This window comes from Eriocheir sinensis, chromosome 3, assembly GCF_024679095.1.
Source record: "Eriocheir sinensis breed Jianghai 21 chromosome 3, ASM2467909v1, whole genome shotgun sequence".
NCBI classification, from domain to species: domain Eukaryota; kingdom Metazoa; phylum Arthropoda; class Malacostraca; order Decapoda; family Varunidae; genus Eriocheir; species Eriocheir sinensis.
In genome coordinates, this window is record NC_066511.1 from 8,932,497 (window position 1) to 8,958,678 (window position 26,182).

Genomic DNA, 26,182 nt, shown 5'->3' on the forward strand with positions numbered 1-26,182 from the left:
ACCATGAATGTGAACGACACTTCTGAAAACTCGACTAATCTGTGGGCTTTAGAATTTTGTTGTTTGACCAGAGAAAGCGTCTGAGAAAACGGGCCTGAGCCACACGTTCAGCGAAAAAAGACACCCCTAGGCCTCCACGTACCTTGAAGCATGGACCTGTAGGCGCAGTCTGTGATGGCGAAGACGTGGGGCGGCATCTCGTGTCGCTTCTTGCCTTTGTACATGTCAATCACCTTCTCCGTGTAGATGGGCAGCCGGCGGTACGGGTTGACCACCACACAGAAGAGGCCGGAGTAGGTCTGTGGGGGGAGAGAGCAGAATTAAGTGTTGGTCTTTTATTTATGCGGAAAAATGGAAGGGTTGTGAAGGAGGCTAGCTTAAACGTTGTCCCTCCATTAAATTAAGATAGATGATGGGGACAAATGTAAAGGTTTTGATAGAGCAGAGGTTAATCGTTGGTCTTCCACTAAGAGTAGAAATGCGAGAAAATGAAAGGATTGTGATAGAGGTAGATGAAACGATGTTCTTCTATTATGGGTGAAGATGCGAACAAAGGGAAAGGTTTTGATACGGTGGAGGTTAAGTGCTGTTCTTCATGCTTAAGGCGCGGAAAATGCCTTATAGGTAGAGTAGAGGTGAAACTTTGCTCTTCTTCCGTTAATTAAGAGAAAATGCGAAAGAATGGAAAGTGTGTGAAGTGATAGGTCAAAAGTTGGTCTTCTGCTCCTTCAGGATGTAGACGGAAGAAAATGATGAGGTGAAATGGGAAGATAAAAAAAAAAAAATAAATAAATAAATAAATAAATAAAAAAGGGAGGGCTTTGAACCTATTAGAAATCCGTAAAACATGAAAGTTACAGAGCGAGAAAGAGAAAAAGTAAAGGTAGGAAAAACACAAAACCATGTCAACAAATGGATCAACACTTTTTTTTTACAACAAAGGAGAGCTCAAGGGCACAAAAAAGGAAAATAATAAAAAAAGCCCGCTACTCGACATCACCATCAATATTCAAAGCAGAAGGAAAACGGGGACGGATGGAACTGGGGGAAACATCTCTTAATGAGGTGGGAACTTTTTTATTATTATTATTTTCCAGGACTTTCATTCACTTCCTTCCTTCCTTCTCTCCAGCCCTCATACTCACCCCTCCCAGCCGCGCCGCGTACTGAGGGAAAAGTTTAAATGGAAACAGCGGGGAATTAAACTTTTATTCTCTCTCTCCTGACGGAACCTCTTCAAGGGAATGAGTATGTGGGTGCAATCTCTGTGTGTGTGTGTGTGTGTGTGTGTGTGTGTGTGTGTGTGTGTGTGTAAAAGGAAGTCCAGACTTTATTTTACCATATAAGTCGGGACCGTCAACATTTACACACACACACACACACACACACACAGCTAAAGTAACACAAACGCATTCTTCCAGATTTTCTTTATACGTGGTGGTAGTAGTAGTAGTAGTAGTAGTAGTAGTAGTAGTAGCAGTAGTGGCGACAGTACATGTGAATACGGTTGTGGTTGTACTGTTGGTTGTGAACAGTCGTGTTAGGAAGGAAAAAAAAATTTGTCGTATAGTATTAGCAGCAGTGCCGGTAACTATATAGAAGTGGTGCACGGAAGCAGTAGTGGTGGTGGTGGATATATTCTAGTGGTCGGGGTCGAAACAGCGGTAGGAGTTTTGACGGTGGAAGTTACAGTCGAGGTGGCAGCGGCTAGGTGGTCGTGTAGCGGTGGTAAGGAAGTGGTGGTAGTGGTGCTGGTGGTGGGTGGTAGTGGTTGTAGTAATAGTGGTAGTCGTCGTGGTAGTATAAATGGTAAGAACAAGCTGCTCTACTGGTGGTGAGTACTGCAGGCGGCAATGGTTGTAGCTATGGTGGTAGTGGTATATGCTGGTAGTTGTGGTGGTCGTTAGTAGTGACGTCAGTAAACACACAGCTGACGTCATGCTTAACACTCAAATACCTAACTGGCAAACATCCGCTTTCCTCCTCCTCCTCCTCCTCCTCCTCCATTCCTTTCCTTTTCGCCTCGGCTCTCAACCCCACACTTGACTCTGTGCTATATATCTGCCTCTAATTATCTACCTGTCGGTGTGTGTGTGTGTGTGTGTGTGTGTAGACTGTAGAGATAGGTAAGAAGACGATGCTCTCTCTCTCTCTCTCTCTCTCTCTCTCTCTCTCTCTCTCTCGCTAACAACTCTCCTCCATCAACACGTTTCCTTCTCTTTGATTCTTCTTTCATCCCCAGAAGCAGGAGATCGTAAACACCATCCACCTCTTTCGCATCCATCCCTCGGCATAGGCTACACATTCTTTCCTTCTACACACCTACTACGCTGCAGCCCCCATCACCTTGCACTTGTTTATCTCTTGCGGCTTCCTGTTCCTCCGCGGTGAAGAAAAAACTGAAACCCATATCTGTATACTCGAGTTGGGATTCTTAGGGTCGCGTTACAAGACACTTCGCCGCCCAAGAACACAGATTTGACAAGGCTTTGGTAGGAGTTGTGGTAATTTCCAGGAGTAGTTTTATGACCCAAGTGGTAGTTTGACCCTTCCTCAGTACCGTGAACCTAAAGAAACACTCATTAGAACCCGACTGACCCCCTCTTTAACCTTTAGAAATAGGTGATGTGAGAAGGGAAAGTCTTATAATACCAATCTTAAGACGCTTTCCGTTTTCACAACAACTGTCTACAAGGGCCACCAAGGAGATTAGTAGGTTTCTCATGTCTGTTTTCCACGTTCTTTATGCAGAAGTCACGTCAAACTATCACTAGGCTCATAAAACTACCCATGGAGATACCCACAACCACTACGAAAGCCTTGGCCAATGTGTGGGTGTGTAAGCCTTGAAGAGGTTGAGAATAGAGCCACAACGAGGGCCGTAACGTAGCTTATAGACATCTTTTTCCTTGTCACCACTTTCTCCAGCGACGTGATGCAGTGTGATCGGCCTGCCAGCTTGCTCGAGTCAGTAAGGAAACTTTAAATCAGGATGCCAGTTCGTCTCTCTCTCTCTCTCTCTCTCTCTCTCTCTCTCTCTCTCATAAAGGAAGAGCTCAAGAGGAAATGTATGATGGATAAAAATAAGAACGGAAGAGAAAGAAGAAGGAAGAAGAGGAGGAGGAGGAGGAAGAAAGGTATGATAGATAATAATAAGAACGGAAGAGGAAGAAGAGAGAGGAGGAAGAGGAAGACGAGGAGGGGGAGGAAGAGGAAGAGGTGGCCTTTTCCCTCATTCCCCCCATCCCCAATCCACATCCGGCCCCATGTAAAAAGGTCCATTCACTCCCTGCCAAGTAGCTAACCAGCCGCACATATATATAAAGCATGACGGCCAAGTGGGGCACAGAATCAGCGCCCTTCATGTCACCGCGCACTTGACCTTGTTACTGTTTATTTTTTTCCTATATTTTTTTCCCCCCTTTCCTCTCTGATTCGAGCTTGTGAGGGTGTCAAAATAATATCACGCCTTATGGATTCGTTGACGTCAAACCAACACTGTAGTAAAATTAACACATCACCCTCCTCTTCCTTCTTCTCATCATCATCATTATTCATCACTGGGCCACTGTAGAACGAATGCCTTTCCTAATGTTCTCCACCTTGATGTTTGATGTTAGTGTAATCTCTTCTGCCCCCCCACCACATCACACACACACACACACACACACACACACACACACACACACACACACACACACACACAAAAGTCAATAATTGTGTTTAACGGTTGAGTGTATTCGTGACTGACTGAAAACATCCAATTAGAGTGAAAGCCATTACACTAAACTATGGGTAATTAAATTCTTCAACTAACATTACTAGACCAATTACACACACACACACACACACACACACACACACACACACACACACACACACACACACACACACAGGTTTTTATACTCTGTACGTTGCGATACAAAAAATAATTGTTCGGAAATCAGATGATAAGAACCAAAGCTACCGTGACTCAAAGGTTAGGAATGACAGGGGGAGATAAGGTGAGAGGCAGAGGCACAAGAGGAGGAGGAAGAGGAGGATAAGTGGAAGAAAAAAAGTAGACAGATTTTTGATGCGCTCCCCCAACACACACACTAAAATGCTACACATCCACGAAAAAAAAAAAAAATCTACATAGGAGGTAAACATCAAACTACATACACATTTTTTACCCCCCCCCCTTTTTTTACTTCAGTTTCTTCCGCTTTTTTCTTTTCTTTTTTAACGACTCCAGTTTTTTTTCCGTGCATTCAGTGACTGGCTTTGTTGGCTCAGTGACTTTTCTATTTTTTTTCCCCTTCAAGATTTAATTTATGGACAGGGAACATTCTTTTTTTCCCCCTTCTTGTTTGTCTTAAATCTTTGTTTGCTCGCCTCTCAATTAAGAAAGTCATATTTGTGTAGGAGAGAGAGAGAGAGAGAGAGAGAGAGAGAGAGAGAGAGAGTCACACGCTCACCAAGATAAGATTAAGACGTCTATTATCTCATGCTGCTGATAATGGTTCCTGAGAGTGCAGTAATCTCTCTCTCTCTCTCTCTCTCTCTCTCTCTCTCTCTCTCTCTCTCTAACATTCCTTTCCCATTACTACTTTTCTTCTTTTCCTCTTCCTCCTTCTCCTCACACCCCCTTACACGTTTTTTTTTCCTTTTTCCCCTCCTGACAGCATTTAATAGCGTCCCCCACCTCTCTCTCTCTCTCTCTCTCTCTCTCTCTCTCTCTCTCTCTCTCTCTCACACACACACCTTTCCTAATTGAGAGCTGAGTAAACAAAGATTTTTAAGGCAAGCAAGAAAAAAAAATAGTTCCCTGCCCATAAATGAAATCTTGAAGGAAAACACAAACAAAAAAGTCACTCAACAAACAAACAAGTCATTGAACTCGAGAAAAAAATGCGGAAAGGTGGGAAAAAGAAAGAAAGCGGGACAAAAAAAATCGAAGTCAAGGAAAAAAAAAAAAAAAAGGTAAAATATATATATGTACTAAATCTTGAAATCTCGAAGGAAAGTAAATAAGAAAGTCACTGCAGAAACAAACAAGTCACTGAAGGCAAGAAACTAGAGGTAAAATAACGTTGAAAAAAAAAAAAAGAGAGAGAGGGAGAGAGAGAGAGAGAGAGAGAGAGAGAGAGAGAGAGAGAGAGAGAGAGAGAGAGAGAGAGAGAGAGACGGTAACCATTTAACACTTCAATAAGACGAACCACATGACGACCCCAGAGAAAGAAAAAAAAAAGTCGAAAGTTAAAATATGAGAAGGAATAAAGACAAAGTAGAAGAGCAATGAAGGAAGGAAGAAATTAAAAGAAAAATAAGAAAAGGAAAGACGAAAAACAGGAGAGAGAGAGAGAGAGAGAGAGAGAGAGAGAGAGAGAGAGAGAGAGAGAGAGAGAGAGAGAGAGAGAATGTTATATATAGGAAAATGGGCCGCGGGCGACATCTGACAAACGTGAACTTGAACTTGTATCTCTTTTACTTTCCTCCATCTTTCCTCCATGCCTCCCTTCACCTCCCACCTCCCCTTTACCGCTGCACCCTATCTGTCTCTCACCGTAGCGGGGGGAGGGGCGTGGAGAAGAGAGGAATAGGACGGGAATAGAGTGAAAGGGATGGAAAAGGAATGGAATGGTAGGGAAAGGAAGGGGAAAGGAAAGGAAGATAAGGGAATGGAATGAAATGGAAGAGAAGACAAAGGAGAGGATGGATAGGAAATAGAAGGGAAGGGAAAGGAACGGTAAGGAAAAGGAAGGGAATGAAAGGGAGGGCTGTAGAGGGGCGTGAAGGGAAATGGAGAGGAGGGGAAGTGAAGTGAAGGGAAGGAAAGGATGAGAAGAGGAACTGAAGGGAAGGGATTGGAATGGAATGGAAAGGAAAGGATGGGAAGGGAAAGAAAGGAACGGAAACCTAATTATTTAAGTGGTATACTGAAAGGAGGAAGACAGGAGGAAGGAAGGAAAAGTTTTGAAAGGAAGAGAAACTACACCCGACCTTCTGCCTGTACGAGAGAGAGAGAGAGAGAGAGAGAGAGAGAGAGAGAGAGAGAGAGAGAGAAAGAAATTTAAAACATTCTCTAATAGACTCCTTTTCTCTGCCATTACACAAGCTATCGTTCTCCCCGTCCCTGCATTCCTAGACAGACGCTTTTGTTTATTCTTCTTCTTTAAATGATGACGGAGTGGACGTGTTAGGCTACGGGAACCAGAAGAACGTGTGTGTGTGTGTGTGTGTGTGTGTGTGTGTGTGTGTGTGTGTGTGTGCTTTGTAATTATGATATTCCTTCTCTTTTTATCTGTGCATCTCCTGGTCTTTCACTTTCTCCTTACCTCTCCTTTGCAGTTTTTGTTTTTCTCTTCATGCTCTTTATTATGCATCTTCCTCTGTTCGTTCTCTTTAATACATGTAGTTTTTATCGTTTTTTTTTATTTTATTTTTTTTATTGCTCCACATCTCCTCCTCCACTTCGTCTTCTTATCGTACTTATCCTCCTCTTCCTCTCTTCATTTTTGTTTGTCTCATTTTTTAATGCTTGGGTACTATCTTATCACTCGGATTAGATAGACGAGAGGAAGTTGAGAGAGAGAGAGAGAGAGAGAGAGAGAGAGAGAGAGAGAGAGAGAGAGAGAGAGAGAGAGAGAGAGAGAGAGAGAGAGAGAGAGAGAGAGAGAGAGAGAGAGAGATATCACCACCACCACCACTACTACTACTACTACTACTACTACTACTACTGGTGTTGCTCCCATTACCACCATCCCTACTACTACTACTACTACAAATACCACCACCACCACAACCACTATAACCCAATGTAGTGTTGCCATGGCTACAACTTCCCTTCTTCCTTTTAAATCCCTTTGGCTTGGAGGAGGAGGAGGAGGAGGAGGAGGAGGAGGAGGAGGAAGAGGAGGAGGAAAAGAAGGATGCACGGTGCCAACTGGTTTAGTGTCCCTCTCCTCCTCCCCCTCCTAAACCACGACCACCTACTCCCCCTCCCCCTTCCCCCCCTCCTCCTCCTCCCACTCCCCGAGCCGCAGACAAAGGTGCCACTGTATCAAGGTGCACCACAGCTTACCTCCTCTCTCTCTCTCATTAGTTTCATTCCTCTCTTTTATGTTTTATTCCTAGACTTGCCTTCACTTTTATCTCCTTTTACGATTTTACTATTCTCTCTCTCTCTCTCATTAGTTTCATTCCTCTCTTTTATGTTTTACTCCTAGACTTTCCTTCACTTTTATCTCCTTTACGATTTAAGCTATTCCACTCCCTTCATTTCCCTCTTCCCCTTCTCCTTTCCCCTTTCCTTCCCTTTAAATTTAGCCCCCGCCCGCCCCGTGTCCTTCAACTAATGACTTTCCCCTCCGATCTTTGTTCTTTTTCTTCTCTCTGTATCAATCTGTGTCTCATTAACTTTCCTCTCCTTTATTTCGTCTCCCTGTTTTTCTTTTCATTCCCTTCTTTTAATCTCCTAACTTGTCTTCCTTAGTATGTAACCTGAAACTACCCTCTTGTCTTTACTATTTTTTCTAACTACCTCTATATCCCTCCATTCAACTCTTTGTTTTAATGTACTTTTCTTCTTTCCAACTTGGTCTTCATTTGTCTAAACTCTAAACCCTCACACTACTCTTGCTGATAACTTCCCTTTCTTTCTTTCTAACTCAAAATCTCTCCATTCAACTCTAATCTAACCCCTTTCTTTTAATCTCCTTTTCTTTCTAACGATCCTGCTTTGTCTATACCCTGACACTACTCTTTCTGTCAACCTCCCTTTCTTTCTTTCTAACTCAAAATCTCTCCATTCAACTCCTATTTTAACCCCTTTCTTTTAATCTCCTTTTCTCTCTAACGATCCTGCTTTGTCTATACCCTGACACTACTCTTTCTGTCATCTTCCCTTTCTTTTTAACTAACTCTCCTTGACTTCACGCATCCCTCCACCAACCTATGATGTTCTGCCCTCTGCCACCTCCTCATCCATCCTTATCCCTTATCACACACCAACTCTTCGATAAACTTTGTACTAAACCCCTTTTATGTATCTTCAAAGCTCCACAGACTTATTGTACCGAGAGAGAGAGAGAGAGAGAGAGAGAGAGAGAGAGAGAGAGAGAGAGAGAGAGAGAGAGAGAGAGAGAGAGAGAGAATGAATGAGCCGTGTGGTGTGGAAGATCCCGTTAACTCATCAAATTCCAGGGAAGCTTCCATTAATAAATTAGGATGCATCGCCCCCCTCCTCCTCCTCCTCCTCCCTCCCACCCTTCCCTTTTCTCTCCTTTCTTTCTCTTCCCCCAGACTTCAAAAATATTTATTCGTACACTTGAAACGAACATCTAAACTAAAACTGATGGCAAAGATGTTGGTAATAGTAGTAGTAATAGTAGTAGTAGTAGTAGTAGAAGAATTAGTAGTAGGGTGAAAGATGATAGAAAGTTATAGAAGTAGTAATAGTGGTGATAATAGTAGATAGGTTAACAGCGGTAGTGATGGTAGTAGTATCTGAAGTTGTGGTAGTTTTATTTTGCGATGGTGAATTTTTTTTTTCCTCCAACTTTTTTCCCACAAATTTTCGTTCCTTTCCCTTCTGCAGGAGAAAGAAGCAACGATTCAGAAATGTTCGCTCGCCGAGAGAGAGAGAGAGAGAGAGAGAGAGAGAGAGAGAGAGAGAGAGAGAGAGAGAGAGAGAAAAGCAGGGTAGAGTGTGAGGGGTAAAAGCGAAGATCAAGAGGAGGAGGAGGAGGAGAAGGAGGGGGAGGGAGCTATATTTGGTGCGTCTGGGCTCACTAACCTTCCCCTCATCTCTCTCTCTCTCTCTCTCTCTCTCTCTCTCTGATTTAAAGGGACGGCAGCACAGAATAAAGCCTGTACCTCGTGTGTGTCTACCTTTATACCTTGCTGGCGACACGCTCTTTAACTTGACTGGTGTTGTTTGTAGTATTTATAGAGTACGCTTGATTGTATTTCCTGGTGGTGGGGAGGAGGGGGGGAAGCGGGGGGGGACGGGTAGCGGGGATGAAGAGGAGCTAACCTAAAGGAGAAAGAAATATGGTCCCCCCTAAACAAATAAGTAAATAGTCGGTGATAATTTTCCAAGGCCGAACAGAATGTCTCGTATTTTAGAGGGTCGAAGAGCTAAGAGAAAAAGCGAGAAAAATGATGAAATGAGAAAATGAGAAAAAAAAATATGAAGCCCTCTGACTAAACAAATAAGCAAGTAGTTAAAGTGATAATCTTCGAACGCTAAACAGGAGGAAATCTCGTATCTTTTGGGGGTGAAGCGCTAACAGAAAATGAGAAAAAACGAGAAAAATGATGAAATGAGAAAAAAAATATGTAGCCCCCCTAACTAAACAAATAAGCAAGTATAGTTAAAGTGATAATCTTCGAACGCTAAACAGGAGGAAATCTCGTATCTTTTGGGGATGAAGAGCTAACAGAAAATGAGAAAAAACGAGAAAAATGATGAAATGCGAAAAAACATATGAAGCCCCCCTAACTAAACAAATAAGCAAGTAGTTAAAGTGATAATCTTCGAACGCTAAACAGGAGGAAATCTCGTATCTTTTGGGGGTGAAGAGCTAACAGAAAATGAGAAAAAACGAGAAAAATGATGAAATGAGAAAAAACATATGAAGCCCCTAACTAAACAAATAAGCAAGTATAGTTGAAGTGTGATATTTTTCCAACGCTAAACAGAAATAAATCTCGTATCTTTTATTATTATTCTTTCTTTCGCGGCTAACTAAAGAGGCAGCTCAAGGGTGAAACAAAGAAATTATATTAAACGAAAACTTATTCAAGCACGCTACTGCACTGCTCCGGCAAAGAAAGGAAATAAAGGAGGTCCTGATATAAGGGGTAAATTATGCCATATCGAAGAAAAAGTGCATTAATATTATCATTCCTTGCAGCGTGAGTAATAATTATCATCTCAATTTTATCTTCAGGTCAAACATTCACAGGATGATTATAATTCACTTCAGCATTTAACGCTTCACATAAGAGGCTTTAAGAAGGAATTTAAAGGGCGTCGTCTTTGTACACAAGCAACAATCATGCAGCGGTGTTATCAGTAAATCTTTGGGGGCTAAGGGGGGTTGGGGATGAAGAGGGGAGAGGGAGGGGGTGGTGGTGGTTTATGCGTGACAGGGTTAAAAGGGGCAGGGCAAAGGGGGTGGGGACGGGGGCAGGGGGCTGGTTGACACTGGCTGGAGTTGGGCCAGGACGGGGGAGGGAGAGAGAGGGAAGGTGAGGGGAGGGGGCACCGCTCCACCCAAGGTCAATAGAAACATCACTGACCTAACCTGCATCTCTCTCTCTCTCTCTCTCTCTCTCTCTCTCTCTCTCTCTCTCTCTCTCTCTCTCTCTCTCTTCTAAGTACCAGCCATTCCATCATCGCTAAAGCACTTGGCCACTTGAGAGAGAGAGAGAGAGAGAGAGAGAGAGAGAGAGAGAGAGAGAGAGAGAGATTGGGGGGTTTAATATACACAGAATGATACCCAGTCTCTAGTCTAGATACATTTTATAAAACCCCGAGTAAAAAAAAAAAAAAAAAAAATTGAAGGATACAAGGGATATCTGCAAAGATGTGTGTGTGTGTGTGTGTGTGTGTGTGTGTGTGTGTGTGTGTGTGTGTGTGTGTGTGTGTGTGTTACAAATGTTTATTAATATTTACTCCTATGTTTAATCTCAACATAAACCTCCTTAAAAAAAAAAAAAAAGGCATTCTTGATTTCTACGCTGCATGTATATTTTTATGCTCTCTCTCTCTCTCTCTCTCTCTCTCTCTCTCTCTCTCTCTCTCTCTCTCTCTCTCTCTCATGCTTCCCCGTATCCCACTTCAGCATATCCTACCAAAATCCTTTACTCGCTCCCGCCCGATTCCTACTCCTAACTAAATCCTTCGACTTTAAACGCCATTCTCATTTCCTTCGGTCTCAACATCCTTCGCTCCTCCCACACACTCCCCTCAGTACCTCCTTTAATGCTCCTAACACCCCCTTCTTAACCTCTACAATCCTTCCCCCTTCACACTGCAGAACTACCTTTTCTTCCCCTTCTGTTGCTTCGCCCTCACCTTTCCCTTTCCCTTTTCCGCCTTGGTTCCTCTGTATCAATTAACCTTTAGGAAGCTATTCTGAGAGAGAGAGAGAGAGAGAGAGAGAGAGAGAGAGAGAGAGAGAGAGAGAGAGAGAGAGAGAGAGAGAGAGAATCGACTATATCACACCTGCAAATCTCTCTCTTTTATCCTTTTCTTTACTTGCACTCTTTTCCTTATTGTAATGTTTCCCCCTCTCTTCCCGTTCACACACACACACACACACACACACACACACACACACACACACGTCGCCACCATTCATTCCTCTTCTGCCTCCGTGTGTTGATCTTTCGTTTCTTGCTCCAACATTTTTCTCTCTCGTATTTGGCAAAAGATGGATATGTTTCTGGCTTCCCCCGAGACCCAGATGGGGATGACGACTTCTTGAGTGTTTACTTGTATCACGATAAGCAAAAGGTAGTGGTAGTAGTAGTAGTAGCAGTAGTAGTAGTAGTCGTAGTAGTAGCAGTAGTAGTAGTAGTAGTAATAAAGAATTAGTAGTAGAAGTAATAATAAAGAAGCAGTAGTAGTAGTAGTAGTAGTAAGGTAGTAGTAGTAAAGTAGAAGTAGTAGTAGTAGTAGTAGTAGTAAAAGTAGTAGTAGTGGCAACAGCTGTAATAGAAGCGGTGATCAACAACAGTAAATGAGGATAGAAAGAGTTACTAGAAATAATATGACTAGTAATAATAATAATAATAATAATAATAATAACAACAACAACAACAAGCTTCCACACCTGCCGCCCCTGGCCAGTATAATAAAGCCTTTAGCCATTTCCAAGCTACCCAATCGGCCTCTACCCCCACCCCACTCCTACCCAAACACAGGCCTACTACCTCCTACTACCTACATCCTGCCTACCTGCCTGCCTGAAGCCTTTGTAATATTAATAGGCCTTCGATTATAAGCCTAAAAAATCTCTCTCTCTCTCTCTCTCTCTCTCGTCACGCACACATATTTCTTTTAATTCCAAAAACTGGATTATGGAAAGAAAGGGAATGATGGAGATTTTGAGAGAGAGAGAGAGAGAGAGAGAGAGAGAGAGAGAGAGAGAGAGAGAGAGAGAGAGAGAGAGAGAGAGAGAGAGAGAGACGAGGTTGGATGGAAACAGGAAAAGGAAGTACAGATGTTGATAAATAGAGAAAATGAGGGAGAGCAGATGCAGAACTCTGGACGGGGAAGGTGAAAAAAAAAGAGAAAAAAAAAAGAGGAGGAAGAAATATGTGTAAGCGGTGGAAGCGAGAATGGATAGAGGATGAAGGTAAAACGACGAGGATGCGTAGTAGAGGGAGGAGGAGGTAGAGGAGGAGGAGGAGGAGGAGGAGGAGGAGGAGGCGATCTTTAAGCACCGTAATCATAAGGAAATTTATATTGACACGTAACGAGAGAGAGAGAGAGAGAGAGAGAGAGAGAGAGAGAGAGAGAGAGAGAGAGAGAGAGAGAGACGGATGACCTCTACCTCAGAGAAGGATGAGGATGAGGAGAATAATGATGATGATGATGAGGAGGAGGAGGCGGTGAACTGTGATACTACGTCTTTGTGACATCTTCGGACAGTCTCTCTCTCTCTCTCTCTCTCTCTCTCTCTCTCGTTGTGTAAGTGACAGCTCACGTAAACCAGCTGCAACAGAGAGAGAGAGAGAGAGAGAGAGAGAGAGAGAGAGAGAGAGAGAGAGAGAGAGAGAGAGAGAATCCGGCTGCATATCCTCCTCTTGTCACACACGTTTACAAGTCTCTCTCTCTCTCTCTCTCTCTCATTTCCGGAAATTTATCGCGTCTGTGTCTGTTCCGGCCACACGCTTCCAAGCTCCCCGCTCCCTCCTACCTCCAGAATCACTTCGCTGGAGAATAATTAGTTTGCTCAGTGCTTGGTGCAAGGGAACTAATCTTCGGACATTGTTATTATCATTGGTGGTATGATTATTATTAGTAGTAGTGGTGGTCAGTGGTGCCAGATCTCCGCCCCTAGCCTATTATATTAACCTATTTCTAACCCCAAAACCGTCTCCTGCACCTCAATAACTAGATTAATTAATATTTCTCATTAAAATAGTTAGTTCCTGATGTCCTATAGTGGTAGTTAAGCGTCAGAAAGTGTCAAAAATAGGGTAGCTGCATAGGGGTGGATTAGGTGAGCTAGCAACACTGGTGGTGGTAGTTCATATCCAAACCGATGATCCTGACTTAAATTAGCGCTTGTTTATTTAAGGCTCTGAAAAAAACGAAGACAAAACGAGGACAGAATAAAATCGACAGGACTTTTAATTTGGTTCCTTCAGACGAGCGGCTCTAATTCAATTGCTCACACCGCAGCAAGGTAAAGCCAGAAGCGGCCTGAGGAGGAGTAGTCAGTCTGCAGGAGCTCACTATTACTCTATTCAGGTCATGTTTTAAAAGGAACACGATATCACGACGTATTTTTAGCATATACAAAGACCTCAAAGTCTAGACAAAGACGACTAGAGCCTGAAAAAATGTGGATTGCATGGGAGGTGGAGGAGGAGGAGGCACGGGATGAAGGAGGAAGGTGTTGGATTACGAGCTACAAGGATTATCACCAGCAAGAATGTGGTCCATCGAAGAGTCACGATTCAACAGTGGCGATGACAAGCCAACGTCTGAGAGAGAGAGAGAGAGAGAGAGAGAGAGAGAGAGAGAGAGAGAGACTTAATCCTTCAAGACTTTTTCTGTGGTTGTCGAAGTGCAGTGTAACAGCTACCGAGAGAGAGAGAGAGAGAGAGAGAGAGAGAGAGAGAGAGAGAGAGAGAGAGAGAGAGAGTCTTAATCCTCCACATGCAAGATTTCGTGTGGCTAGGCTGAATGTAACTGACACTTCATTATTACGTCAAAAATAATATACACCACATCTTATCTAACAACAACAAAAACAACAACAACAACAACAAAAATAATAATGATAACAACACTATCATCTTTACTGCCGTTGTTTGACTTATTATCAATACTGTGACTATGAATAAGAGGAGAATGAAGAAAATACAAGGGGGAGGGGGGGATTAAGAAGAGGAGAAAGAAGGGAAAAAATATGGACGAGTAAATATAAACAGACCACAGATGAAGAAAGTAAAGGAAGCGCACACACACACAATCTGGCGCCGTGGAGGGCCATGTAGGAGGAAGAGGAAGAAGAGGAGGAGGTCTAGGAGGAGGCCAGTGATCCTAGACTCCTAGAGGAATGTTGCCAGGCGCAGGGCACGGAGTATTTGGCAGGAAGACGTGGATGAAGGGGGGAGCGGGGGAGGAAGGAAGGGCTTTCTCCTTGGCCCCTCCTTCCTCCTTCCTTCCTACCCATTGCATTCCTCCTTACATCCTTCTTTCCCTGTCCTAACCACCCTCTATCCACCCACACACCAACCTTCCTACCTTAACACACACACACACACACACACACACACACACACACAATGGTGATGCCTCCTTATTTGTATGGTGGACAAAATCTCTGAAGTGCACAACCCACAATACGTTAGCCTCTCTCTCTCTCTCTCTCTCTCTCTCTCTCTCTCTCGTCGGTGATGAACTGATCTGCAACGGTTGCGTTCTACAAACTTGTTGCCGGCGATCTATTTTCATATTTAAGAGATGTTACTCTTTGTTAACTCAATAAAACGGCAACTTCTGAACTTTTTTTCGCCTTCCGTGAGCTTCCACATCGCTACTTCATTTTCAGTCCCTTTTCTTGGCTTGTGTGCACATGCTATTACCAAGCGAAACGTGTTATGTTGGATGTAGTCATTAGCATGTTCAAGTGATTCACACAATCGCTGCAGGATCGGTCATGCTAATACTGTTGGATTTTATTTAATGTCAAGAGAATACCACAGGAAGGGAGTGCTTGTAATCTGGCGGTCAAAGAAGTGGTAGTGATGGAAATTGGAGGCGGGTGCAGTGTGGTTGAAGAGGAAGGAAGTTGCATACCAACTCGATCGTCACTGACGAGTCGGTGGGGTGACTTATCGACTCTTTTGATTGGCCGACGATCAGCCGCAAGCTCCCTACCAGCCCTGACTTTGACTTCATAATATGCAGCTTGGCAAAACATGAGCCTCAAGGGCATCACTAAGATCCAGTAGTGCCACCAGATGAGGGATTATAAGTAGTGGAGATCTTAAATATGCACGCACACACACACACACACACACACACACACACACACACACACAACTTACTTTAATGTTATCTTTATCTTGCATTACATTTTCGGACAAGACTGCCTGTGTGTGTGTGTGTGTGTGTTCCCAATTGCTACTGGCTGCGAGTTATCCTGAATGCTTGCTGTGTGATGCTCAAAGGGTAAGGGTCCCTCGGCACACGCACACACGTGTGTGTGTGTGTGTGTGTGTGTGTGTGTGTGTGTGTGTTAAAGAAGGGAGTGTATGCCACTGAGTGTAGAAGTGTACGAGTGGACTACCTCCTCAAAAAGTTAATAAACAAATATAAATAAAATTTCAAGAACAAGCAAAAACATTCATGGCCACAACCTCTCTCTCTCTCTCTCTCTCTCTCTCTGACAAAACAATCCCCCGTTCTCTCCTGCAGCCTCGATCCATACACGCTGGCAGGCAGATCTCGGGCATGCCCCTCTCTCCTCACTCCCGTCCCAAGGTGGCTGGAGAACCTGATTCTTTCACAAGTCAACCTAACTCCCCACCTTCAACAACTCCCTTTCCCCCAACTCCCACCACCTTTTCGCATGCCTCAACTGCCAACCCACCCCCACCTCTCCCTTCCTAGTTCACCCATATAAACACGTCTACTTTCTTTTTCGCTAGAAGCTCCACCACTACTGCAACAAGCCTCCCCTACACCCTACAGCTACACATAATACCGCTACACTGCACCATTTCTCATCAGAAACACCTTCACCACCACCACCACGTCTCACCTCTTCCCCACAAACGGTTTACGAGCGAAATCTACATACGTAAGTAACTATGTGTCTGGTATGGTGTAGTAATGCCGGGTTTCTCTTGTTCCGACACACTGACCTTTGCCAATGATTCCTTCCCTGTTACCCCCGCCAGACACTGCATGAACCTTAAAGATGAGCTACTGAAAGAGGCGACGGCAAGCAGACTAGATCCTCAACCCCTCCAACCCTTTAACCAGGAAATTCCGAGTCTTAGAACTTCCAGGCAGTCATAATACTTAGACTATAGCAAGTTATTTTATTTAGATCCCGAAATATTATCAGAGGCAAGTAGGGCGACCACACCTGAAGAATCTATGTGGGGTCTTGCATCATTGCCGCAAAGGTATACTCAAATCTACTTACTCCTCGTGTATTATTAGTAGGCAAGTAAAAACAATCTACAGGGATACAGAAGGATATAAGGAGACTACAAGAGACCAGATGACCTACACACTGCATTTCATGAGTGGATTATTTACCGACCTTTCCATCCACATATAAATCTAATTCCCACTGATTTGTGTCTACGGCAACTAGGCGTCTGGTCGGCTTGCTCTACCCACCCATGAAAATAAATGATCAAATCCCTTCGCAGTCAGCTTCGTTCCAGAAAATACAAGAACACAGGCTCGACGAGAGAAAAAAATGTATCGGTGCCCTACAGATTCATGGAGCGAAGGTAAAGGAAGGAGTCGAGCTAAAGTTAGCGTAGCGGTGCACACAGAATGCAGATGGATGGGTGGGAGCGGCGTATGCTAACGCCACCCGTCATATGGCAACAGTACAGGAGGTCCAGGAGAGAGAGAGAGAGAGAGAGAGAGAGAGAGAGAGAGAGAGAGAGAGAGAGGATAAAATGAAGGACAGACAAAAGAACTTGTGAAAACATGGAGTAGAGAAAAAGAAATAGGATGTAGCAAAAAGCATAAAATTGCAGTGGAGAGAGAGAGAGAGAGAGAGAGAGAGAGAGAGAGAGAGAGAGAGAGAGAAATTACGGTTAAGGACAGGTGACAGGTTGGGGATTTCGTGAGTTAATCAAGACACCTCGTACGCAGGTAGGGGAAGGGGAGGAAGGAGCGAGATAAAGATCTTCGGTGGGGGCGATAATATTGGCGGTGGTGAGGTAAGACAAGGCAGGAGAGGGAGGAGAGACAAGGCTCGCCTCCCGCCGCCCTGCGCAGCTCCAATGGCGGCGGCCGGACGGGTGGCCCGTCTCACTTTTCAAACTCTTGCCCGCGAAGAACCACACCGGCCGGCAACTGTCCCGCCACACCCACCCACTCCACCCTTACCACTCCTCCGCACTTGACTTCCCGCCCATCCTTCTGCTTCAAGTTATCAAGTCGAGGGAGCGTTACCGAGAGCGAGAGGGACGAAACCACTTACATACTGCACAAATTTATGTCCATGTATATTACTACTATGTATATGTATAATAGTTACACGATAGTAAGATTCATGTATTCCTCTAAGATAAGCTCTCAAGGTAGGATGCAAGAGGTGTGGGTTATCTACGAACTGAGCGGCGGGCTTCCCTTTAATGAAGACGAGCGGCACCCATAATTATGGATATCCAGAAAGAAGGTGGCCTTGGCAGTACCATAAACATGGATGTCAACGAGTGGATGGCAGATGAATGATAATGGTACAAGACATACATTATGCCTCATAGTCATGACTACCTAGAACCTTATACAGACTACTATGCCCTGACAAAGGATGACAGCAATATTACGAGGAACAAAACATCACCCTGCAATAACATCCGGGATCAAAGAATCTCGTCAGTTATTAATTCCACATGGGAGGGATGACATTCCACCTTACGCCCACACTAGTGCACACACACACTTCTATACGTCTTGTAAGAACTCGAGGGAAGGACGGACATGGATGAGATCAAGAAAGCAGGCGTCTTTGTGTGTGTGTGTGTGTGATGAAGGCAGGTATGGATGAGGCACTTGGGGGTGAGACAATCAACGGCATGAGTGGAAGTATTTGCATATCTACATCACAACATCGCAGTCTTACTGGGCACGGCAAACACTCAGACAAATGGCCTTAATCTTGGGGGGGTCTTACGAGAGAGAGAAAGAGAGAAACATATGCATCCCTTCTGGCCAGATGTCTTTCGTGTAGTTGTTGGTTTGGATTATCTGCTATTTACTGAGTGCTGCCTGGCTATCTACAGCTGCCGGTTGAGTAGTGAGTATTTTAACACCATGAAATTAAGAACCAGTTTTGTATGATATTACCATCAAAAGTGTGTGTGTGTGTGTGTGTGTGTGTGTGTGTGTGTGTGTGTGTGTTTGCACCCCAAATGCGCCCCCACCTACAGACCCCTTCTCCCTTCCCCTCCTCATCCTCCCCTACCCCCTTTGCTGTGTTTACCTACTGCGTCACCCTAGTAAACATTAACCCCCCCCCCCCCTTTCCTCCACACACACACACACTCCCGGCCCCTCCACACCGCCCCCCTGACACCCTCGCTCACTCTCCACACACAGGCCGGCATCTCTGAATGGTTTTCAAGAAGATGCTCCCTCCCTCCCTCACCCATTTCCCTGCCTCCCTCTCCCAAGCGTTAGCCTTTTATTTTTACCCATTACGTAGCTATGGCCATGGGAATTCTCTCTCTCTCTCTCTCTCTCTCTCTCTCACGGAAATGCATATCGTGTTTTCGTCGAGTGTGTGTGTGTGTGTGTGTGTGTGTGTGTGTGTCACGTTCCCTACAGTAAAACGTGAATAATTTATAAGTGAAGGAAGGGAAGCAAGACATCGGAATTTCCACTCTTCGAACTCGCCGAGGCTTTACTTGTTATGTTCAAATGTACGAATGAGAGATGAACAACTAACTTACAAGCGCGAGTGCCCCAAAGGATATGACAAGACATGCTCATTAAACCCGTGCCAGTCCTATAAAAAGAGCTATGATGGGAATACATTACATTAAAAAAAGACAGGATACTCGAATACGAATTAACCTCAACAATGACTCCTGGCAATGATCCCTTGTCATTATCATACCAACAAAGGAAGCTGCTATTATCAAACACACACACAACAGAGAGAGAGAGAGAGAGAGAGAGAGAGAGAGAGAGAGAGAGAGAGAGAGAGACCAATGTGTAGTAGTAGTAGTGATGGTGGTAGTTGTGCAATTCCTGGAGTGGCATGTATACGTGACTGTATGTGAACTATCCTTCCCACAATTATCAGCCAGCACTATCTCTCTTCCTCATCCCTACTTCCTTAGCACGCAAACCAAGACCAGATTCTCGACAGCCCATCTCCCTCCCCCACCCACTCCCAGCACCCACAATGCCTGGCAGAATCGTGACAAGTGAGGGATGAGGCGGGATGCTGTGAGGGTGGGCGAGGGTGAGAGGATGGTAGAGGAAGGGTGGAAGGGGGTTATTGGGGAGGGAAAAGAGGGAAAGCAAAGGAGGGAACAATAGGCATCCGTATGTGACTTGCCCAACGCCAACCTTTCACCTCTCTCTACACCCCTTTGTACCGCAGAGAGAGAGAGAGAGAGAGAGAGAGCATTAGTGTTGAGATTAATCAGGGTTCGTTGGGGATATCCACACACACACACACACACACACACACACACACACACACACACACACACACACACGAGATAAAATAACAAAATAAGAAAACAAAATGGCAGCACATCTTTCATCTGTTGATCTCAAATTCCTTGTCACATACCTACTACTACTACTACTTATACCACTACTACTATTACTACGTGTGCCATGGCTGGGGTGGGCGTGGCGCGGCGTGGGTACACTTGATGGCAGGCAGCATGGTAGTATACCCAGAACGACCCCCGCCCCCCATCGCCATCCCTGACACCATAACCACCACCTCCACCCACGCCCCACCCCCCTGACCTGCCGTACCATACATACCCAAGGTTCGTCGAGAGAGAGAGAGAGAGAGAGAGAGAGAGAGAGAGAGAGAGAGAGAGAGAGAGAGAGAGAGAGAGAGAAATACGTAGGAAATCTAAAGGAGAAAATGGGATGTGTAAAAATAGGACGTAGGAAAAAAACTTCAGTGGAGAGAGAGAGAGAGAGAGAGAGAGAGAGAGAGAGAGAGAGAGAGAGAGAATGTGTGTGTGGGGGGGGGGGGGGAGGACAAGTGGAAGAGTAGGGTAAAAAAAAAGTCCAAGAATAAAATGCTGATGAAAAAAAAAAAAAAAAAATTGGGAGACAACGGGATGGTTTGTTGGTTGAGGACCCATCCAAACATTGAATTAATGACTATTGGCGACTGTTGCTTGCGGATGAGAGGACCTACGTGATGACTTGACACTATGGAGAAGGTACACACACACACACACACACATAGGGAGGTAACGACGCCTGCTCTGTGCGTGCGTGCGTGTGTGTTGCTGCTATTGAAGGAGATTTCAACAGTTTAGAGAAGCGGGCGCCCGCAGCACCACCACCACAATCAGCCAAATGACGTATGGATGCGCCGCGTTCACGTGAATCTATCTATAAAATCCGGATTCAAGGACAACGAAAGTCAGTGTCATCATATAGCTTCTTCGGGGCTCTCATGTGCAAACTACCAGTACGGACGTTACGCCCTGCCGCTGGTGTGAAGAAGGTAACGAGGAGTGTAGGGAAGCAGTTGGGGGCTTTGAAAATAGTAGGTGAGTGCCGCTGGTGGTGGTCCAGAGGGCTGATGGAAGTGTGTGGCAACTAAAGAGGTCGTTGGTCGACCTTCCCTGACGGCACGGTGCATTCTCTCTCTCTCTCTCTCTCTCTCTTAGTTCGGTATCATGCACACAGATTATAGAAACCTATCATTTCCAGGGAGCGCACAGCCTCGTACATTCTGGCTGATGCACACTTTTTAGAGCCAAATTTCTAGCAAGTCGTGCTCAGCCCCCAAGGAACGCTCAGGAATGGTGTGCCTTGCTGCTACTGATACTGCCCCTGCTCCTTACTACCTTGCAAAACACGGTAGCATCACTAAAGCTACAGATCTGCGTGTTTTATTCCAGACTTCGCCCACCAATTCTTGGGCATCATCTCCTATTTGTACTTTGATTTTCGTCGATCCATGAGTGTAATGAACATAAGTATGTGTCAAAACGTAACGTGTTCTCCTAAATGTTCTCTTCTTACCTTCTCCTCCTTCTAAGTCCCTTCTCACATTCCCCGCACCACCATTGCTCATCATACCGACACCTGTACTGCTACTACCTACTACAAAACTCCAGGAAAAAAACATGCTGGAGAAAGACGGGCGGCTACTTTTTACCAGGGGGAGGAGGAGAAGCATGTTTTCGCTGGGGGAGGCGGTGGTATCGACAGGGGAAAGGGGTGTACTACTACGTGGTGTTAAAAAAGAGTGTGTCAGGCCGCAATTAGCAGGTAAGGGGGGAGGTGAGGGCTGAGGACTGACTTGAGGTTTCTCGTAAGACTAACGGGGTCGGAGGAATGGGAGGTGATGGCGAGAGGCAACGCGAAAGGGAAGACTGAAACAAAAATCATGGGGAGGGGATGAGGGTTAAAGGGAGTGGTTACTTGTGTAGGCTGAGCCGTGGGCGGACACGGATGACAATGAATAGTGAGTGGAATAGATACAGAAAATGATGGGGAAGGGAAGGGGGTAAAATGGAGTCGTTACTTGTGTAGGCGGGGACGTGGGTGGACACAGATGCCAATAGGGAGTGAAATAGAGGTGTGGAAGGTGGTATTGGGGGACAGGAGGGGTGGTAGGGAATGGGGCAGGAGGGAAGTAGTGGGGAATGAAGTGTGTGAAGGAAGGGTGGGTGGGGGGGGGGGGGTATGTATGGTATAAAAACGTCAGGTCCTACTAGAGAAAATTCGGTATACAGAATAGTTTGGAGAGAGCTTAGAGTATGGAAGAGGAGGAGGAGGAGGAGGAGCTCACGAAAGTTCCTCCTTACTCACAGCTGGTAGAATTTACAAAGTCATCCTCCATCATGACTCTCTCTCTCTCTCTCTCTCTCTCTCTCTCTCTCTCTCTCTCTCTCAATTGAAAATGAAAAACGTGACGAAGGTTTGTTTGGTTTCTCGTCTGTGTGTGTGTGTGTGTGTGTGTGTGTGTGTGCTCTCTCTCTCTCTCTCTCTCTCTCTCTCTCTGAAACACACACACACACACACACACACACACACACACACACAATCAACGCCCTCTTGCTTCTATCGTCATGCCGTCGATACAGGCCGTGGGAACAGCGCCCTAACCCGCATGCATGAAAAACAGAGGAGGAGGAGGAGGTGGATGAGAAGTGGAGGACGACGACGACGAAAATAGAAGGGTCAAATGATGAATGGGTAGAGGAAAGAAAAAGAATGAGGAAAGCAACAAGAGGTGAAGACGGAGGAAGATAAAAGAAAGAAAATATGAATAGGTAGAGAAGAAAGAAAAACAATGAGAAAAGGAACATGAATTAAGAGTCAAGGGTGGAGTGAAGTGAAGATAAGAGGAGGAGGAGGAGGAGGAGCATGAAGAGGTGGAGAAAAGTATCCCACTCCAGGCCATCAACTTAAGTGGTCCTGAATCCTTCTCACCCCTCGAGTAGCACCTCCAGCAAGCAACGCAGAAGACAGAGCAGAGCCGGAGGATATGTGCAACGGGGAGATGAAAAGGAGAACCACACATCACACAACCCTTATTTTGGGCTTAATGCAGATGCCAACTTACACCACCTACTAGATATATAGATAGATGAAGAGAGAGAGAGAGAGAGAGAGAGAGAGAGAGAGAGAGAGAGAGAGAGAGAGAGAGGTTGGTATTGTCAGATGCTCCCACCCTCACACCAACTATTTCCAAAGGCCAAAAAGGAGGTTAATCGAGTTCTAATGAGTGTTCTTTAAGGTTCACGGTACAGAAGAAGGCTCAGACTACCACCAGGGTCATAAAAGTACCCCTGGAAATGCCCTAAACTCCTACGAAAGACTTGTAAATTACGTGTTCTTGGGCGCAGAAATGTTTAAAAATATGGCCCAGAGAGAGAGAGAGAGAGAGAGAGAGAGAGAGAGAGAGAGATACTACCCCGAGTCATACTAGTGCTAGGTATATTCACACTTACTGACCAAACGATCGAGACATGTCCAACCGCAGCATCGCAATACATACCTGTGTGAAAGAAAGGAGCAATCATTAGTTAAGGTGACAGGTGAAGCACATAATAGTAATACTTAAGAAAGACACATCAATACTACTTTTATACTGACGTGCTATAGAGGGGAAAACAGATGATTTAGTTCACCCTGAGGCGTTCACAAACAGTAACACAGAAAACAGGAGTGTGGAGATAATTAATGCTATAATCGTGTACTCGAGAGAAAGCGTGCGTATATACCTACACGTCCACATCATTAAAAGGTAAATGAAAGGAAAGGTGGGCAATAAAGGAAAATGATAAAACTATAATAAAAAAATGCAGGAGAGAGAGAGAGAGAGAGAGAGAGAGAGAGAGAGAGAGAGAGAGAGACGGCACTCCTCCGTCGTGAACCCTGGCGTGGATGACCCAAATATCCTGACCAGTGTTTCTGATGGTATCACTGGCGGAGGAGGAGGAGGACGAAGAGGAGGAGGAGGAGGAGGAGGAGGGACGACAAGGAGGAGGCGATACTAGGGAAGAGGGTACACAACGAGAGAAGGTAGAACATACAAGTAGCGAAGAGGGGAGGGGAGCGGAGGGGGAAGTGGGAGGGAGGATAGGGATGGGGAGGAGAGTGAAAGGGTGTGATAGGTGACGAGGCGTGTGGGGGTGTGGGGGGGTGGGGGGGAACCCGGATGTTACCAGAGTATAGAGATAGTGGCTATGAGGGGTGGGATGGGGAGGTGAGGAGAGGGGGAAGGAGGAGGATAAAAGTGTATAGCAGGGGAAGGGATGGGGGTGGGAGGGAGATAAAGAGGTAAAGAAGGGGAGGAGTGAGAGAGAAAGGGATTATGACATAGGTGAGAAAGAAGAGAGGAAGCGTAAAAACGGACAGAGCAAGCAATTATAATCATAGAAGAGAAAGAGAAGATGACTGAGGACGAAGGAAGGGATATGAAGCGAAAAGAAAGGGATTATGACACGGGTGATAAAGAGAGGAAGAGGAAAAACAGACAAAGCAAGCAATTATAATTATAGAAGAGAAAGAGAAGATGACTGAGGACTAAGGAAGGGAGATGAAGCGATAAGGGAGGAGGGCAGTAAAAAAAGGGAGGGAGGTTGAGGTGGGAGGGGTTGTGGAGGAACTGCCGCAGGAGTGTGCCATGAAAAAGAGGGGAAGGAGAGGAGCTGGAGGAGTGGGGAAGGAGGGAGATGGGAATGGGGAGCTAAGCTAAGGGGGGTGGGGGGAGATGGAGGATCAGATACAAGGGGTGTTAGTGAGAGGCTTCGCGGAGGTATGTGAGTTATGAGGTAATGTGTGGGGGGAGGAAGAGGAGGGTATAGCAGCCCCCTCAACCCTCCTCACCCCTCCTCCCCTCCCCAGACAACCCCCCCACGAGGCGTTCCAGAGTTACCCTACACCCTTTACCCTTCCACTCCACTCCCCAATCCCTACCAAACCCATTATACAACCCTTAATAATAATAATAATAATTAGAATATCTTAACCAGTCATTTATTGTGTGTGTGTGAGAGAGAGAGAGAGAGAGAGAGAGAGAGAGAGAGAGAGAGAGAGAGAGAGAGAGAGAGAGAGAGAGAGAGAGCATTAGCAAACAAGGTAACGAACGACTTTCTCCTGCTGGCGCTGATCAAGACAACCCGAGGAAGAGAGGAGGCATGACCACCACTAATGTTCTCTTTCCTCCTCCTTCTCCTCCACCACTTCCTCCGAGTCACCGAGCCCCTCCCACATTCTTGTAACACCCTACCCAATCCTCCTCCTTCCTCCTCGTCCCTCGCCTTCCCTCCCGCACACACACACATTCCCTTCTCCTTTCCTCTTCATCCTGTTTCAAATTCTGTACTCTTTTATTTCTTCTTCCTTGCTTTCCACACACACACACACACACACACACACACACACACACACACACACGACCCATAATGCACTAGGGAGGGTAGCAAAGTAGGACACAGAAGAAAATAAATGAAAATAGGGACTTGAAGGACCGGATGAGGTAGGCGAGATACTTAAAGAGGAAAAGAAGCCACGTTCACCTCCTCCTCCTCCTCCTCTTCTCAAGCGTTTCCTTCGTTTCTAAACTCTTAACACTGAGCCATTCATAAACACACACACACACACACACACACACACACACACACACACACACCATAACTTCACCCCAGTCATGTGATTCGTCAACAAACCAATATTCCTTCAAACAGGATAAACCCTTTTCGATGGGGAGACGATCCAAGGTTCAACAAGGAGATTTTACGAGAATAAGGACAATATTGACACGCGGCTTAGTGATAGGTTTACGGGAGCTGCCTTGGGGTGGGGCTCTCGGGGAGGGGGGGATGGACTGCTTTCTAACTGACTCCGTATAAAACAAGCGTTGGGTTTTACAGGACTTCTTTTTTTACCTTTACTTACGCGGGTATGCACAACGACAAGGCAGTGGGAAAACAAAAATACCATGGGAAAAACACTGAGGGGAGCTGCTTTATATGTGTTGTTAGAATTATACAGCAATTACTCACAGGTATTATACAAAGGCAGGTATGCAAAATAAAGCAGACTATGGAGAAATACACCATGGAAAAAAAAAAAAAAACTGAGGGGGGTTGTAATAATAAGAAAAAAAGTTGTTATAGATGCGTAGTTATGATTATACAGCAACTACTAACATATCACATTAACGCAGGTACACAAAGTAAAGCTGGTTGTAGGGAAATGCACCATGGAAAAAACAAACGCTACAGGGACTTGTTATAATAGACGTGTAGTTATTATTACACCGCAACTATTCGCTACGTACTCGGCACTGGTTCTCTACCTAAGCGTTAATCCGTGTTACGTGTGATGTATATTCGCCGTTTATTAATGTCTGGTGATTAATACAACACATCGTTATTAAGCCGTCGACAGCGAATAGGAAGATAAAATCACCCTGATGTATATTAGCTCTATAAATTCAGCGGCCATTACCCCCCCCCCTCTCTCTCTCTCTCTCTCTCTCTCTCTCTCTCTCTCCCCCCGCTAAATACCCCCCCCCACACA

The 26,182-nt window shown here is 45.1% G+C and overlaps 1 protein-coding gene across 1 annotated transcript in view; it reads right to left on the minus strand.

The window, feature by feature from the left end:
* Positions 1-26,182, minus strand: part of LOC127004575 (myosin-11-like) — a gene marked incomplete at its 3' end in the record, with an annotated part of 78,143 nt that overhangs the window by 31,182 nt on the left and 20,779 nt on the right. The window contains 1 exon segment of the mRNA XM_050872456.1: positions 143-299. Within this exon segment, the coding sequence (XP_050728413.1) occupies positions 143-299 (157 nt within the window).